At 40.3% G+C, this 18,160-nt stretch overlaps 1 protein-coding gene across 1 annotated transcript in view; it reads left to right on the top strand.

Moving 5' to 3' along the window:
• Positions 1-18,160, top strand: part of CD163 (CD163 molecule) — a 42,237-nt gene that overhangs the window by 13,708 nt on the left and 10,369 nt on the right. Inside the window, exons 7-11 of the mRNA XM_030887242.2 lie at positions 11,501-11,815; positions 11,915-12,229; positions 14,921-15,016; positions 15,303-15,617; positions 17,716-18,036. Coding sequence (XP_030743102.2) covers positions 11,501-11,815; positions 11,915-12,229; positions 14,921-15,016; positions 15,303-15,617; positions 17,716-18,036 — 1,362 coding nt within the window. The remainder of the gene's footprint in view (positions 1-11,500; positions 11,816-11,914; positions 12,230-14,920; positions 15,017-15,302; positions 15,618-17,715; positions 18,037-18,160) is intronic.

The raw sequence follows: 18,160 nt of genomic DNA on the forward strand, positions 1-18,160 counted from the left end.
AGGGACGGGGGTGGCAGGGGGGTTCACATGGGAAAAGGAAGTAGGAGAGAACTAGGGAAAAACAATAAAAGCATCATAATAGAACAAAAATACAAAAACCAAAGCAAATAAGTAAAAAATAAAACTGCCTTGTGGGTGAGAGTCCTGCTCCTTTGATAGTATTATTGCGTACATGCATCAGCTGTGTGGGGCTGGGGTGGGTAAAGAAGAGTACAAGAGAAGAAACCAAGGGAAAAGGATAAACCTGGTGAAAAAGCATTGCCTGAGTACTGAGAATGTCTACACCAAATTGCCCACATAGTCTGCTATCCACACAGGGCCACCAGAGGCCAATGAGGTAAGAAGTTTGGCTGGCTGGATTGGCTCAGGTGCCCCAAAGGAGCAACTTGTGTGTTAGTATGTGTGTGTGTGTGGGGGGGGGGGGGACTGCACAGAAGTGGCTCATATTACTAGTTAATGGTAAAGGGGCTCCGTCAATTAGTATTGCTGATCTTTCACTTAGTATGTTTATCTTTTAAGTTTATTTTCTCATTTTTAGGAAGTGGAGGATTTCCCTCCTAGTGGAACCTCTCTGGCAGTTGCTGAGGTAATTTCCCATCTGGTGGCCACATTCCCCTGTCTCATTGCTTGTCCCTGTTGATGCTCTATGAACCTGGGACCTAGCTCTTTATATGATTGCTATATGGTCATTGTGAATTATTCTCTTCAGTATTATAAAATTTTAATTATTTCATGGTTGGATAGTTTTTGTTCTGAATCAAACTTGTCTGAGATTAATATCATACTGCACTATTTATTTCTTTGTAGTCTCTTATTTTTAACCTTTATGAAATTTATTTTGGGTGAATCATTTATATTCTTCCTAGAATTTGTATTTCTTTTAAAAAGGAATCCACCTGGATAACTTTTTTGAGATAAGCAACATAGTTGATCTTAGCTTAACCAAACTATATATTGTTATATTGTCATAGAATATAACAAAATGTTGTTATACTATATATTATGGTGCAAGCCAGCACATATTTCACTATATGGCTTATTTGAGATCTTGGCATATTCATATACATATATACATATGTGTAGTAATTTTCTTTTAAATTTAGATGCTTTAGATTTTTTCTCTTAATTGTATTTTATACTAACTAGCAGTAAGACCAGCAGCATATAAAACAAAGCCAAAAACCAGTGGTTTAAGAGGGCAAAATTTGCCGTGTTTTCTTTCATTTCAATAAGCAAAGTAAGGAAACAATTCAAGGCTGAGATGGAGAGTTCCTGGTCACCATGAAACACCCAGGGTTGTTTTACTACAACGATTATGAACTCTTTGTGCACAAGAATAAGGAGCTCTCCCAACTCTGCCAATGAGTGAGCTCTTTGGTAAGCCAAAGGGACAGACAAGACTGCTGTCTGAAAGGTGCACTCTGTCCAACGTCCCTTCACAGGATCACATGCTTCTCTCTGGGCCATTCGTTCTAGGGGATTAGTCTCCATGGTCCCAGCTATGTTCTGTTTGGAGAGTGTGTGTGTGCGCACACACATTTCATTACTACTTTGGGCCGGCATTGGTTTCAGGACCCATGGATTGCATTAAGGATTGAGTGCCAGCTGGCTGGTGCCAGCTTCCCTCTAGACTGGCAAAATAGTTCCTTCAAATTTAAGTAAACTTCTAGTTTAGTTGCTTTAATCCCAATGCTGGGTGAAAAGTACCATCGTTGGGGGGGAAATATATTTACATACTTTGATTTGTACTGTGACCAGCCCATCCTTTATAATTATTGCCCACGGCCCTCAGGTCATTTGAAACTGGGTATAAGGGGAAAGGCAAGACCCAAATCATATCTCCGCCAGTAAATTAGTGCCTTTTTCCGTGAAAGATAAAAGCTGCTTAGTCTCAACTTTATTTATTGTCACATGGATTTGGGTGAAAAATATTTCATCTTTTTTTCCTTTCCAATTCTATAAGTTAGAGGACTCTCAATTAACTACATATAGCAGTTGCAGAAAGGGAATGTCTTCCTCACAATCTTTTTCACAATTAAAACATCAACTTTATTTTGTATTTAAAATGCTTTACAGTGAACCAGGTGAAGGTTTATGGAACAGGTCACCAGTTTAACATTCAACAATCCATACACATCTTCAAAATATCCTCCATTCTAATCCTCTCAATATAACACCACTTACTCCATTTTTCCCCTGCGTTTCCCATTGTGATTCCTACTCCTCTCCTAAACTTTCTGACCTTGGTTCTTGAACCAATGCTGCCCTATTGATTCTAAATGGTTAAGTATCCTAAGAGGTGGTACCTCCCTTTCATTACTGCTTCCCGTGTAGACCCAGCCATCTGTTGCTTGGCTGTAAATTGAGACCAAGGAGTAAGTTCATTTCCAGATCTAATGAGTGATTAAGGGGCATAGTCTCAGGGTTCCTCTAGTCTCTATTTGACCAATAAGCCTGTGTCTTTTTGGACTCTGGGGTTTGTTGTACCTTTTCTTCCTCCTTTATCCCAGACCCTCTAATGTAAGCCTTTTGGGCACAATTGCTGGTGGTAGCTGACACCATTTAGTTAGTTCCTCTGTCTTAAAGTCACGTTATGAAGACTGATGTTCACATGGTCCATCAGTCCATTAAACTAATTGATTTCATGTCTTTGATGTTCATCACTCATTGTGCCTCAGGTCATGGAGAGACCATGAGCTTTTAAGACCAGTTACTACTCACCAAAGTAGGATGTTGAACATTATCTTTTCAGATTACGCAATGACAATTGACCTGGGTGCCCTCCACGACCCTGGTCCTGAGCCCCCAGACCTAGCATTTCATTCCTTGGGTGTTTGGTTGCATCTAAGACATTTTCATAACTCGTCCCTCTGTGCTTCACCACATACATTGATATATTTTTAGCAAAGGTAAATACCCAGTTATAAATATCCTTAGGCACACCTGTATATATTCGTTGGGAATACTTCCACTCTCCCTTCCATACCTGTTCAGCCCACATATCTATCTATGAACTATTATAGGTTACCATTTTAAAATTTTTCTTTAAATCATTTTATTGTACAACTCTTTTCACAATCCACACATACATCAATTGTGTAAAGCACATTTGTACACCCGTTGCCATCATCATTCTCAAAACACTTGCTTTCTGCTTGAGCCCTTGGTAACAGCTCCTCATTTTTTCCCCCTTCCTCCCCACTCCCCCCTCCCTCATGGACCCTTGATAATTTATAAATATTATTATTTTGTCTTATCTTACACTGTCCTACATCTCCCTTCACCCACTTTTCTGTTGTCCATCCCCCAGGGAGGAGGTTATATGTAGATCCTTGTAATCAGTTCCCCCTTTCCCCCCCACCCTCCCTCCACCCTCCCGGTATCGCCACTCTCAGAAATGGTCCTGAAGGGATCATCTGTCCTGGATTCCCTGTGTTTCCATTTCCTATGTCTACCATGTACATCCTCTGGTCTAGCCAGACTTGTAAGGTACAGTTATTGGGATCATGATAGTGGGCGGGGGTTGAGGGGTGGGGGGTTGTGGAGGAAGCACGTAGGAACTAGAGGAAAGTTGTATGTTTCATCGTTGTTACACTGCATCCTGACTGGCTCATCTTCTCCCCCAACCCTTCCGTAAGGGGCTGTCCAGTTCCCTACAGATGGGCTTTGGGTCTCCACTCTGCACCACTCCTCACTCACAATGATAGGATTTTTGTTCTTTGATGCCTGATACCTGATCCCTTGGGCACCTTGTGATCACACAGGCTGGTGTGCTTCTTCCATGTGGGCTTTGTTGCTTCTGAGCTAGATGGCCGCCTTCAAGACCCCAGACTCTATATCTTTTGATAGCCAGGCATCATCAACTTTCTTCACCACATTTGCTTATGCACCCATTTGTCTTCAGCGATTGTATCAGGGAGGTGAGCACACAATGATATGATTTTTAGTTCTTTAATGCCTGATACCCGATCCCTTCCACACCTCGGGAGGTCACCATTCTTGGAGGAATTTTCGCAGAACAGTTTTAATCTCTGTTGCCTTTAACTCTTGCACCCCTACTGTTTCTATAATTGTTTGCCAACCTCCCTCTTATTGCATATTGTCTTCCTCTTCACTCAAGTTTACATTTGTCTATCCTCTAGCCAGTGATTTGTTCTCCCTTCACCTCCCCCTACAAAATTAATATTTATACTCCAGTTTCTGCTGGCAGTCTAGTTATTTCTGGCCTGAATTTACTTCTCTCTACAGATGGCAAAGAATATCCGGTTATACCAGCAGATTGTCATTTCAAAGATTTTTTTTTTAGATTTCCTGATATATTCTTTGGTTTTGTAGCTTCAGAAAACACATGACTTGCTTTTCAAAGTGGTACTTATCTGTCTATATCCTACCATAGATGACAAGATTCACTAACTTTCCAGTCTATAATATCTGAGTCATCAGTATTTGTTTTCCATCAACTCCATTCAACCACATGCACAATTTAGGTGTGATTACTAGTGACGCACATTCTAAATTATTTAGAATTTCATTCAGTTGTTTAGTTGTATAATATCTATCTCAAATAGCATAATTTTAAAGAGCATGGCTTTACTCTTGTAAACAAAACCAAAACTACGAAGACAATTTGGATCTTATACAACTTCTCCTGGAGCATTAGGGACTCAGACATCCTCTGCCTTCTTACTCTAAAACCAATTTCCTAAGAGTTGCTTTACAGCTCAGAAGGAAAAGTCATCTCCCTTTTAAAAGCTTTTCAAGAAAAAAGCCTCTGTCATTCTTGTCATTCTTGACCAGCTTTTCTAAAAGAGAGCACAGAAATGTAGTACTTTAAAAGAATATATTCTTGCTAATAATAAAATCCGCATTCTGTCTAGCAATAAGGATGGAATTGATATTTTGTAGGGCAAACCTATCAAACTTTTACAATGCTGAATAATTTATATGATCCCTTGTTTCTTATGAAATGGCAGCTGTAGTGGTTACTCATTGGGCTGGGATTTGCAAGGTCAGCATTTCAAAACCACCAGTGTGACTCCTCAGTAGAAAGATGGGCTTTTAGTCTTAAAAACTCAAAGGGAGGCAGTTCTACCCTGTCTTACAGGGTCGCTATGAGTCAGCTTTGACTTGATAGCCATGAGGTTTTGTTTTTGCTTTGTATTTATATCATATGAAAATGTATTTTTTCTTTTCCCTCTATTCTTTCTTATCACTCAATATTGATAAATTATATTTTAAAATATTTACCTCCATGCTCTTAAAATATAGTTATACCTTCATTATTTGGTTTTCATCTTTCTATGATGACTTCTAAGAACTCTGGTGGTATAGTGGTAACATGTTGGGTTGTGATCCGCACGGTCAGCGGTTTGAAACTACCATCCACCCCACGGTCAAAAGACTGGGCTTTACTACTCTGGTAAACGGTTTCAGTCTCAGATACCCATTGGGGGTTGCTATGAATCAGTATTGACTCAGTGGTAGCGAGCATGATGACTTTTAACCTGAAACTACTAAATTCCTGGATGTATATGCTTATTTATTTTTAAGACTACTTATACAAACATGTTTAGGAATAGCAATGTTTGCATTCTATTGTTTCACTCCAATCCTCACATTTGCTTTCATTCCAAGGTTACAGTTAAGCAGTTGCAAAGGTTGCCATGATTCCTTTACGATGGTTTCCTGGTCATTTCTTGATTTGCTCAGGTTTGTTTCACGAATCTATACTGTTTGTTTCAAGTAATCTACTCAAGAACACTAAAAATAGTGTTCTTTCACTTCTTGCATGTTCACAACTACTTTGTTTGGTTGGATATAGAGAAAGTAGACCTTTTCCTTTCGGCCTCTCTCTGTACTTGAAAGCGCTGTAGGTGTTGCTAAATTCCTCCAGCCCCACTTTTTAAAAAAAGCTCAATGAATGAAGCTATGGGGAAGTCTGAAACTACTCTGATTTTTACCCCTTTCTGAATTGACCTTTTTCCTTTAATAATTTTAATTTAAGGTTCTGGGTTTTTTATTTCTGTGTGTGCGCTATTCTTTATAGACCAGGATATGACCTTTCAAAGTATAAATTCAAGCAGAAAAATCTCCTTCAACTATATGATTAAATATTTATTCTGTTCCAATATATCTGTTTTCTTCTTAGGAACCTCCGTTATACATATAGTAGTTTTCCTCTATTATTTTCTCTCTGTTGCATTTAATACTTTAAATCTTTTATTCGTTCATTTTTCTCATTTACACTTTCTTCATATCCTCTAATTTTTCAACTCTGTCCTGCAGTCCACACTCCTTCCAATTATTTTTGTTTCAGTGCTGGTTTTCATTTTTCTTTAAACTTTTTACTCCTAACAGTTTATTTGTCGTCTTGATATCAGTTTGTGAGTTCTTTGACCTCTGTTTTGTATACTTGTTTCAGAGACACTAATACTCCATCAAGTTTTCAAAATATCCCAACAAAACATTTTATCACACTTTTCATCGATTTCTGATCCCAATTTTTCTTTTGAATTAAAAAAAATCCTGCTCTTTCTCTGTTTTGATCTTATTCTGTGCTTCATTCATAACTCCTTACAGATCCTTCATTTCCATACTCATCAATGTAGCAAGGGATTTTTCTGGAGAAGCTATGAGTATTAGCAGGAGGGTTATATTTTAGGCTGGGAGGAATTATTATTATTTTTAAAATGTTATTCTTGTGATTTAATACATATATCATACCATACCATAGTTCAATCACATCAAGCAGTATTGTACAATTACTACCACAGTCCGTTTCCAAACATTCTTTTGTTTCCTGGACTCCTTGACATCGTCTCTCTTTTACCCCCCCCTCTCATCCCCACCACGACTGTACCCAATCCCTATAAGCCCTTATTTTGCTTGCTGTCCCTAGAGATTCATCAGTCCTGAGTTTCATGTACCAAAACACAGAACAACATATAACACAACTTCAAGCGGGTGACCCCCAATGACATACACCTCTGAGATAAACCCTAATGTGAATAAACAAACAAATATAGAAAATGTTGAAAAACAGGTCAGGCCCAGCCTGTATCAAAATGAGGACCCAACTGACAAAGTTTTAACTATTCAAGTTAAGTTTATCCTTTTAATCTTCTATACTCCAAGTATAAAATCATAACTATGATTCCAGGTTATTTCGGTTACATTATCTCCAGCACATGGAGATAGACAGTGACGAGGTGTTCTTTGTTGTTGCTTGTTTGTTTTTCTAATGTAAAGGAGAGCTTTATTTGTCCTACCTGTGTTAATGCTCATTTTGTGCTGAAAAACAAAGCCAAACCAAAACCAAATTCTCTGCTATGATGCCGACTCATAGCAACCCTGCAGGACCCCCTGAGTTTCTGGAACTATAACAGCTTCGGAGGGTTGCTGGTTTTGAACTGCTGCCATTTTAGTTAGCAATCCAACTCGTAACCATTACTCCATCAGGGCTCTTACATTTAGCACCAGCCTTGTAAACAAATTTTAGTTCATAATTTAAAATGCATATTTTACATTACAGAGCTATGTTTTTGTCTGCTGTTTGTCATGAGCATTCTCAGCTCTCTTTTATAGATGCCTTTGTTACATCTCTGAAGCTTTCAGAAGCTCTTCTGAAGATTTTGACTCATGGGTTTTAGTGTTTTCCTTGTTTAACTAGATATTGTGTTTGCAATTTTATCTTTTGATTTGATTGATGTTTTCCAAAGATCTCCAAGAAGAAATGATGGAAGTGTCACATCTGTGCCTCAGGCCCAAACCACAAATTCTCTAGTCTGTGAAAATACAGTTATGCTTTTTCATAGTGAGGGGTTATATGGCTGGAAATGGCCAGAAGGACTCAACAAGGCAGGAAGATTACAGAGATAAAGCAATGATTTATCTGGTGTGTAGGATTAGTTGAACTGGTCAGAAGGATCGGGGAAAACTTGGTTACAAAAGAACTTTGAATTCCAGACATTTGGTTGGTGCTTGTTGTAAATGTGCAGTAGGAAGACATTTGACCTTAAGAAAGTTTATTTTGAGCAGTGCTACATTTTTGCTTAGATTGGGAAACACTTCTGTCTATAAGGTTATTATGAATCAAAATTGACTTGGTGGCAGTGATTTGGGCTTGTTGTTATTGGGTTGTTTTTATTTTTATTTTTGAGATATGTTTCAAAGTCTAGAAAATATGAAGTTAACAAAATGTAATCATGTTTCTTTAAATCACATTGTAAGATTCATCTGCTATTAAACAAAAAGTAGTGATTATAACTTATTATTTCTTAAATTAATACAGACTTAATTACTCATGTAAGGGAAAGCTTAACATTCTGATGAAAGGTCCTAACTCCACGCAGAAAAAAATCACTTCATCTTTCTTATATAAAAACACAGTTATAGATTTAGCATGGAAAAAAAAATCTCTCACTGGCTTAGTTTTCTAGACTCCCACCATATAGGTATAGTAAATAATATAAGAAAATTAACTCATAGTGTAAATCAATACATTACTAGTAGTTTCATGGAATAAAAGCTGAGTGAGTATGGAGTCTCAACATTCCTAATAGTTAGGAAGAGAAGTGGATTAATTCCATTTTCTGGGCAGGAGAATTTCCTCTCTATCTTGGACTCAGATATGATAGGAATCAAGAGGCCATGCATAGAAAGGATTTGTTTCAAGTGCTTTATAGTTTTCAACATGGAAGAGACGATAGCTCCTCTCTCTCACCTTTCTTTCTCTGGTTGTGGTTTGTTTTATTTTGCTTCAGATGGAATCAGATAGGGGAGCCCGAGCTTACAGGAAAGCTTGGTCCAAGCAACTCTTTAATTTAATGATTTAGATCTCTTCAAAGGTGGAGTGGGTCTGAGTCCGTATGAGTCAGTGATATCTTTGAGAAAGTTCCTCCTCAAATAACAATTGGACTAGAAGAAATTAAGGACCTTCCAACTCTAGAGTCTTTAATTATTTGCCTTTGTAGAGCTGCTATTTGCTCTAAACGCTAAGTTGTATTTAGAGTTTCTTCTCAAACTTGTATAGGTAATTGCTTTGTATGGGTTTGATGGATAAGTCGGTGAAGTTTTGACATTTTACATATGGCAGAAAACCGTATCTAGAATGTCTTCTAAGACATTTTAGGCAGTTGCACTGTTACTTGGATCATGTTGATAGTCACGTCAGGGGGTCGTAAGAACGTGTGATATTTGACAGCAAGCATCTGCAAATATTTTTGGAGATCCAATTTAAAATACAGTTCCTTCCTTAAAATAAAGAAGATTTAAAGAAAATAGTCCATATCTTCCAAGATTTTTGGATCACCCGAGTATTTTAAAAGAGAAGAAGCTCAGGTGGTGTGGTGGTTATAGTACTTGGCTGAAGACCAATTGGTCAGCAATTCAAACCTACCAGATAGATGCTCCTTGGGAGAAAGGTCGGGCTGTCTGCTTCTGTAAGGAGTTACAGCCTTGGAAACACTATGGGGTGCTTCGGCTCTGTTCTGTAGGGTCAAAAAGGACTCAACAGAAACAGATTAAGTTTTTATTTTAAAAGAAACTTTTAGTTCTTTGGATGACTGTGCTTCTTAATTTAGCACAATCTGAGCTCCATTTCTCCAGCTTTATTTCTGGCATTTCTTTGTTTTACATGTTAAATTCTGGCTACATTAAATTAGTTACATTTCCTCAGTTATATCACGTCACATCATGACCATGCTCTTAAACTGCTTTTTCACATCTTTACTTGCCACACTCAGTCTTGGATGTTTTTAGACCTCAGGTTAGATGATCATATTGGCCTACAGAGCCCTAAACTGAGTTACTGACTTCTTTGTCACTTTGGTATCGAACACAGCCTTGTATTTCTACTTAAGGACTCATCCAATTATTATTTGAATGCTTGCAGCTCTACTGAACTGTGTGCTTTTCAGGGAGGGGGCCCAGAATGAGAAACAGATCGGTCTTGAAAAGAGGGAACCTTCTCTAGGTCCACAAAGCCAGAAAACACATCATAAACCAGGAAGTACAGAAGCAGGGTCAGGGATCTGTAGGCTGGGGCATAGGGTATAATTGGTGATGTAGTAGGAATCGGATATTTTATGCTAAGGTTATAACTATGCTAAGGAATGTGTGTTCATCAGCACTTCTTCATTTTGATGACTGGATGATATTGGGGACTGCGAAAGCTCTCCCGGCTGTAGTTTCCTCAAAAGAAAACATGAACCCAAAGCAATGCCTACCCCACAGTAATCCCACAACAGGTGATTCAAAATCTCAGCTGCCATTCCTATCATAGGACCTCTGGTAGCACTTCAAGGTAAGCTTGGAGTACTCCCCACCAGGTTCCAATCACCCATCACCCCGCAAGTGAAAGGTGTAGCTATCTATTCCCTGAGAGATTTACAACCTCAGAAGCCTGACCCAGGGTCGCTCTGAATTGGAATGGATTCAATGGCAATGCAGTTCTGTTTTTTGTTCATTTACTTCTATTATAGAGACCCTGGATTATGTACACCGAGAGGGTAACAGTCTGAGGTGCTCAGAGATACTGCAGGAAAAAAATCTAGCAATCAACTTCAAAAATATAACCATTGACAAATCAATGAAGCACGCCTCTACTCTACACATGAGTCAGCATTAGCTTGACCGCAGCTGACAGCTATTTTTGTTATGATTATTATGATTACTATTTTTGTCTTCGCCAATAGACTCAAAACTCTAACAAGATGATTGAGGCCAGGCCTTGGATTTGGTGATAAGCAAAGAGTTCTGATAAGGCCTTGTCAGCCTGAAAGGAGGTGCAACAAGAGTCACCCATATCTAGTTGAAACCCTGCTCTCACTGGGTCCATCCCAGCTCATCGCGACCCTATCAGGCAGAGTAGCAATGCTGTATAGGGTTCCCAAGGCTGTACGTTATTTTTTTTTAAGCAGACTACCTTTCTTTTACAGGGTGGTTGGTATGTTTAAACCACAAACCTTTCCATTAGCACCCAATGCTTAACCCACTGTGCCACAAAGGTTCCTTGACATTGAGTTTACCAGGTGCCAACTGGATGGAAAAGGTCTAAGGTTCATTTTGAAAGCCGGAAGTACCTTGAAACCGTTTATTGAAAGCCATTCAAAATGGTTGGGGCCGAATCCAGATTGCAGTGGGTAGAAGACTGAATGCAGAGCTAAGAGGTAGAGATGGTGGGGACACAATGTCTGTGGTCTTCAATGTTCTAAATAATGCAAGGAAAATCCCGGACAGAATGAGGTGTTATGGTGACTTCAGCCGTGGTTGGTCCCAGCAGCCAAAGTTCTAGCCTATTCTTGACTGGATTGGTTTAATGAAGAGTGAGGAGACCTATACTTCACTGTGTTCAACTCTAGGCAGAAAAACTGAGAACAAGTATGGAAAATCAGTGAGCACCCTGGTCTCTCATTCCAACTCTTCCCTCCTTGCCTTATCACATCATGAGTGAAGACCTTGGAATTATATTCTCTCGCACTGAATGTCATTTTTTTTTCAGCCCACAGGGAACCCAGATTGGTCGGAGGGGACATGCCCTGCTCTGGTCGTGTTGAGGTGAAACATGGAGATGCATGGGGCACCGTCTGTGATTCCGACTTCTCTCTTGAAGCTGCCAATGTGCTGTGCAGGCAGTTACAGTGTGGCAGGGCCATCTCTATCTTGGGAGGGGCTCACTTTGGAAAAGGAACTGGAGAGATCTGGGCTGAAGAATTCCAGTGTCGGGGCGATGAGTCCCATCTCTCTCTCTGCCCAGTAGCCCCTCGCCCAACCGGGACTTGTAGCCACAACAGGGATGTTGGCGTCATCTGTTCAAGTGAGACCGAGAGAGCATCTTCAATCTGCTCCCATACTGTGAAAGGGCTGGGGGGTAGGTAGTCACAGCCTGCTTTTAAAAACCATTGTCTTCTTCCAGGATACACAGAAATGCACTTGGTGGATGGCAAGACCTCTTGTGAAGGAAGAGTGGAGATGAAGATGTTCGGGACCTGGGGGCCCCTCTGCAACTCCCACTGGGACATGGAAGATGCCCATGTCATTTGCAAGCAGCTTAAATGTGGAATCGCCCTTTCTGTCCCCGGAGGAGCACATTTTGGGAAAGGAAATGGGCAGATCCGGAGGCATGTGTTTCACTGCCTTGGGACTGAGCAGCACATGGGAGATTGTCCAGTCACTGCACTGGGGGCACCACTTTGTTCCGCCGGGGAAGTGGCTTCAGTCATCTGCTCAGGTAAGAGAATGCCAGGCAGCCGGCGACGGACTTCTTGCATGGTGGTGTGCCTTAAGCGCAGTTGTACAGATGAGGATGAAAAACAAAAAGAAAGAGAAATGGTCCATTTTGAGAGACCCTCTGACAAGCGTCCCAGAATATTACCCTCGTTTGTCTTTAAAGAAGGATGGTGAAGTTCATTTTCATGGACCTCATCGTTATCTTGTGGTTAGGTGTTGCCAAGCAGGTTCTGGCCCGTAGCAACCTCTGTGCAAACAGAAGGAAACCCTGCCCGGCCTCATCCTCAGCCATGATTGTAGTGATCATACCAATCCATCTTGTTGAGAGTCTTTTTTTTTTTTGCTGACCCCTGTTTTAAGGAGCATTGTGGCTGTTATTCTTCCATTACCAATGTGCTCAGTTTTTGGCAGTTCCTGGTAATTTCTATATTCGTTGTCAACATCATGATTCAAAGGCATCTTCCGTATTCTCTTTTCTCTGTTTGCTCTCCAATGCATATTAGGTCATTGAAAGTATCGTGGTTCAGGTCAGATATACCTAAGTTCTTAAAGTGACATCTCTACGTTCAGGGGCCTGGTGTCAGAAATTTGCCCATCGTCTGATTCTTGACTGCTGCTTCTATGGGTGTTGATTGTGCATGCAAGTAAAATGAAATTCTTGACAAGTTCAATCTTTTCTCAGTTTAACACACTGTGGTTTATTGGTCCACTTATAAGGATTTTTGTTACCTTTATGTTGTAATGTAGTACATATTGAAGGTTATATAGTTTTTTTTTTATCTTCATCAGTAAATACTTCCTCTTTACTTCCTCTTCCTCTTCACTTTCAGCAAACAAAATTGTGCCAACTGTATATTGCAAGTTGTTACTGACCTTCCTTCAATCTTGACACTGCATTTGTCTTCATATGGTCTAGCTTCTCTGATTATTTACTCAGCTCACAAACTGAGTAAGGTGGAAGGATTTAATCTTGATGCACACCTCTCCTGACTTTAAACCATGCAGTGTTCACTTATTCTGTTTTTAAAAGTGTCTTTTGGTCCATGCACAGGTTCAACACGAACACTGTGAAGTGCCTGGAATTCCTGTTTTTCACAATATTATCCTTAATTGGTTATGATTCACACAATTGCATGCCTTGGTATAGTCAATAAAGCACAAGAAACGATCTTTCTGGTATTTCCTGCTGTATCTTTTTTCCACATCCTCTTCTGAATACAGCTTGAATTTCTGGCAGTTCACTACAGTTGTACTGCTACAATAGCTTTTTTAATTGCCTTCTGTAAAATTTACTTGCTTGTGACATTAATGATAAGATATTATTTGATAATTTCTATATTCTATTGGACCACCTTTTGGAATGGGCACAAATATGGATCTCTTCCAGTCCATGTGCTGGGTAGCTTTCTTCCAAAGTACTTGACCTAGAGTGCTTCCATTATTGCACATGTTGAAACATCTCGGTCTACAGACCACCAGGTTCTGGCTCAAATCACCAGGAATTATGAATGCATCATTATTGCATGTTTGATCCATTTCAAACTGCAGAAGTTGGTGTAAAAATAGTCTTCCATTTCTTCATCTGTAGCATTAGTAGTTGGTGCATACATTTGAATAAAAATTGTATTAATTGGTCTTGCTTATAGGCATTTCATTCTATCCCTGTCAGGATTGTACTTTACACTAGATCTTGTAGTGCTACTTTTGACGATGAATGTGGCTGTCATTCCTCTTCGACTTGTCATTCCCAGCATGGTAGGCCACATGGACATCAGTCCGTTTCAGATCGCTCATGCCTAGGATATCTGTCTTCAACTATTCTATTTCATTTTGACCACTTTCAATTTTCCTAGATTCATAATTTGGACATTCCACGTTCTGATTATGAATGGGCCTTTGCAGCTGTTTTTTCTCATTGTGGATCATGCCATGTCAGCAAATGAAGGTCCCCACAGGTTTGCTTCGTCCACGTATTAAGGTCGACTCTACTTTGAGGAGTCTTCCAACCTGAGTCATGTTTTGAGTATCTTCCAACCTGAAAGGCTCATCCTTTAGCACTGTATCAGATCATGTAACACTGTTATTCTCAAAGTTTTTCAGTAGCTAGTTTTTCAGAATTGGACAGTTTCTTCCTTCTACTTAGTCTGGAAACCCTGCTGAAAACTATTAATTCTGGGCAATCCTGCTGGTGTTTGAAATACTGGCAGTGTAGTTTTCAGCATCAGAGCAGCATACAAGCCAGAGTAAAACAAATTGGAAGCTGATCAGTGGAAATTCTTTTGTACTGACTATATGCCATGTCTTCCTCAAAATACCTGCAATTAAAAAATCACTGCCATCAAGTCTGTCCCAACTCATGGCGACCTTGTAGGACAGAGGAGAACCGTCTTTGTAGGTTTCCAAGTGTGGGACCTTTGACGGGAGTCGAAAGCCTCATCGTTCTCCAGCGGAGCAGCTTGTGGTTTCTAACTGCTGACCTTGAGGTTACCAGTCCCACTCCTCACCCACTATGCTACCAGGACTTCTTTTTCCGAAGCACCTTGCTCCCATGTGGTTGACCCTCAGTTCTTTTTTTCTTTCTTTCTTGAAAACATTGACTGTCTCCAGCGCATTTGTATAATGCTTCGCCTGACTTGCTTTCTTCCTCTTAACCCTTTGGGGCTTGAATGACTAAGCAACTTGGTGTTCACAGGAAACCAGACCCAGACAGTACAGCTGTGCAACACATCCTCCTCGGATCCAACGAGCGCTCCCCCCACGCTGGAAGAAAGTGCTGCTGTCTGCATAGGTGAGAATCATTGACCAGCCTAGGAAAGTGACCTCAACCTTTAGGAATAAAGTCCATTGCCCTCAAGTCAATCCCGACCCATAGTGACCGTACAGAGTGGAGTAGAATTGTCCCTTTGGGCTTTGGAAGCTGCAGACCTCTATGGGAGCAGGAAGCCTCATCACCGAGCGACTGGTAAATTCAAACTGCTGACCTTGGGCTTAACACACCGATGTGTAATCCACTGTGCTGCGAGGGTCTCTGTCTTTAGGAATACATAGAATTCATTTTTAAATTATTTTCTTAGGGAGTGGTCAACTTCGCCTGGTCAATGGAGGCGGTCGCTGTGCTGGGAGAGTGGAGGTCAACCATGAGGGCTCCTGGGGCACCGTCTGCGATGACAGCTGGGATATGAATGAGGCCCATGTGGTGTGCAGACAGCTGGCCTGTGGAGTGGCCATTAATGCCACAACCGCAGGTCATTTTGGGGAAGGGACGGGACCCATCTGGCTGGATGAGCTGGACTGCAGTGGAAAAGAATCTCACATTTGGCAGTGCCGTTCACACGGCTGGGGGCGACACAACTGTAGGCATAAAGAAGATGCAGGAGTGATATGCTCAGGTAAAGTCTACATATACTCTCTGGTCACAGTGATATAGGACAGGGCTAAGGCGGGGCAGAGGGGAGTCAGGCAGAGTACTGATCTGAGAGAAGTCCTTGAAAAGCAAAGGAAATGACTACAAAAGCCAGAATCTCAGAAGTGTGGGTTTGATCAGTTAGAGCTGCCTCATATGCAAAATATTTAAAAGGGAAAAATCCAGAACAGCCTTGCACATTGTGAAAATCACACACACACACACGTGAGAATTTGTTTTATAAAACATGGAGCTGCATGCTGGCCAAGAGTTCAATGGCACCATGTAATAATCCAAAAGCATATTCAAGAAGAGGAGAAGAAATCCACTCAGTGCACCATTCTTCAGAGAAAAGGACCATGTCCGGTTCCAGGTGCTTTTTCATGGCGGATAAGGAAGGCATACCTGTTCTAAGAACAAACTTTGCCCGACGAGAGCGTTGCTCTTCCTTTGTATGCATGGCAGGTTTAGAAACTATTGTGGAAGTGGAAAAACATGTTCGGCTGTAATATTGGGGGAAATAATACCATGATTCACTTACTAGTGGAAATCCATCATTCTATCTGCCAGGAGATTTTGTGATACCATTGCTATTTAATGACATAAAGCAGGTAGAGACATGCACAGCAAAACCAAAAATATAGGAAAGGAGCTCTTTGGTTTTAAAGCCACACACACAAAATTTTGGTTTTCACGCTTAGTGTCTTCATTCCTGGTCATTCACTTAAAAACCCCAAGCCCCAAAACCCTGTATTTTATCCTGCTTTCTGTGCAGCTTATACAGCAGTTTGGGTTTCCAGTCAGTCAACAATTTCTACACCTGTTGTTCAGTAACACTGGTTATCTTTGTCACAATGCATTGGCTTTAATTCCACTCTAGCTGTTACATTTCCACCCATCTGATTTCCCTGCTCCCAATACGTTGTTGATTTTTCGGTATCATCTACGTGATTTTTTCAAAGGAGCCCAGTACTTCATATTTATTTTTGTTGTTGTTGTTGCTCACTCATTTTGAACTATCAAGGAAATTGTAAGAATAAAAGAGCCACACAATAAGACTCTACTCTCTGAAAAAATTATTTAGACATGTGACTCACCTAGCTAGAAGAGAGAATACATTGGAAAGTGTCTCCAGGCTGATGTGATTAGTTTACAATTGAGCCCCTTATCCTTTGTTCTCCCTTGGGACCAAGCTTAAGGTTGTTCTAGTTTTTATTATTTTCTGATTTCTTTTGGGTTGTGATCTTTCTGTGGTTTATTTTGTGATTGTTGTTGGTGGGGGGAGAACAGGGGAAGTTGTATTTTCTTTATATGAACTCCAGGAGAGGTAAATTTATACAGACAGTAACTGAATTAGTTTCTTGAGATCGTGGTAAGGGGAGACTGGAGGTAGGTGGGGAGGTAATCATAATGAGCACAAAAATGTAAGAACAGGTTCTAAAATTGATTGTAGCAATGCTTGCACAACTCTTTTAATATGTTTAAGCCATCGAAATGTACGCTATGGAAATCATATGTCAATAAAACTGAAAAACGAAAAGAAATTCTAGTGTAAATAAAGCGAAGACAATTTTATATTCCAAAAATCAGCTGCATATCTTTGCAGATTTACAGGAAATGGTAGGGCACAGGGAGCAGAGATTAAGTTCCAGCATGTTTCACACTAGGACCTGAAAAATCATTTCATTACCGATATTGAAAATGTAGTAAGGTAATTGAGTTAGGTTGAATGTTGACCTGAAAATAATACAAATAAACAAACCATTAATTCATTTAATTTAAAAAAAGCAATTGAAACAGACAATCGAAATTATTCAGCTGGAAACCGCTACAAGTCTTTGAATGGGAATCTGGAAAATTAGTTATTGATCCTACTCTAAAGAGGTACCTGAGTGCCAAGCCCAGCACTAGAAAGAAATAAAAATATTTTGTAGAATGAACATTGTGTTTTACTAAAAGTTACTAAATCATGAAGAAGCTACTGAAGAGTGAAGTTGAAAATGATTGTCCCATTGGGGTAAAGGGTGGAGTTCTCCGAATCTTCAGAAAAGATGTGTAACTGCTACCTCTCTATTTTACGCCAGAGTTCATGGCTCTGAGGCTGGCCAGCAAGACCAGCCGAGAGTCCTGTGCAGGGCGTCTGGAGGTGTTTTACAATGGAGCCTGGGGCGGCGTTGGCAGTAGTGAGATGTCTCCAACCACAGTGGGAGTCGTATGCAGGCAACTGGGCTGTGCAGACAAAGGGAGTGTCAGTCCTGCACCTTCAGACACGACCTTACCCAGGCCCATGTGGGTGGACCATGTTCAATGTCCAAAAGGACCTGACACATTGTGGCAGTGTTCATCATCTCCATGGAAGAGGAGAATGTCTAACCCTTCAGAAGAGACCTGGATCACATGCGCCAGTGAGTACCCAATGGTCTCTATGGTAATACCACTCTGTATTTCCACTATCATCTTCTGAAAAAACCCATTAGGTTTTATTTTACCCTTCTCCAACCAATTTAAATTGTTAAAGCTAATCAAGTC

The sequence above is a fragment of the Echinops telfairi genome, unplaced genomic scaffold (genome assembly GCF_000313985.2).
Source record: "Echinops telfairi isolate 266 unplaced genomic scaffold, ASM31398v2 ScPeMD7_7356;HRSCAF=8355, whole genome shotgun sequence".
In the NCBI taxonomy this organism is placed as follows: domain Eukaryota; kingdom Metazoa; phylum Chordata; class Mammalia; order Afrosoricida; family Tenrecidae; genus Echinops; species Echinops telfairi.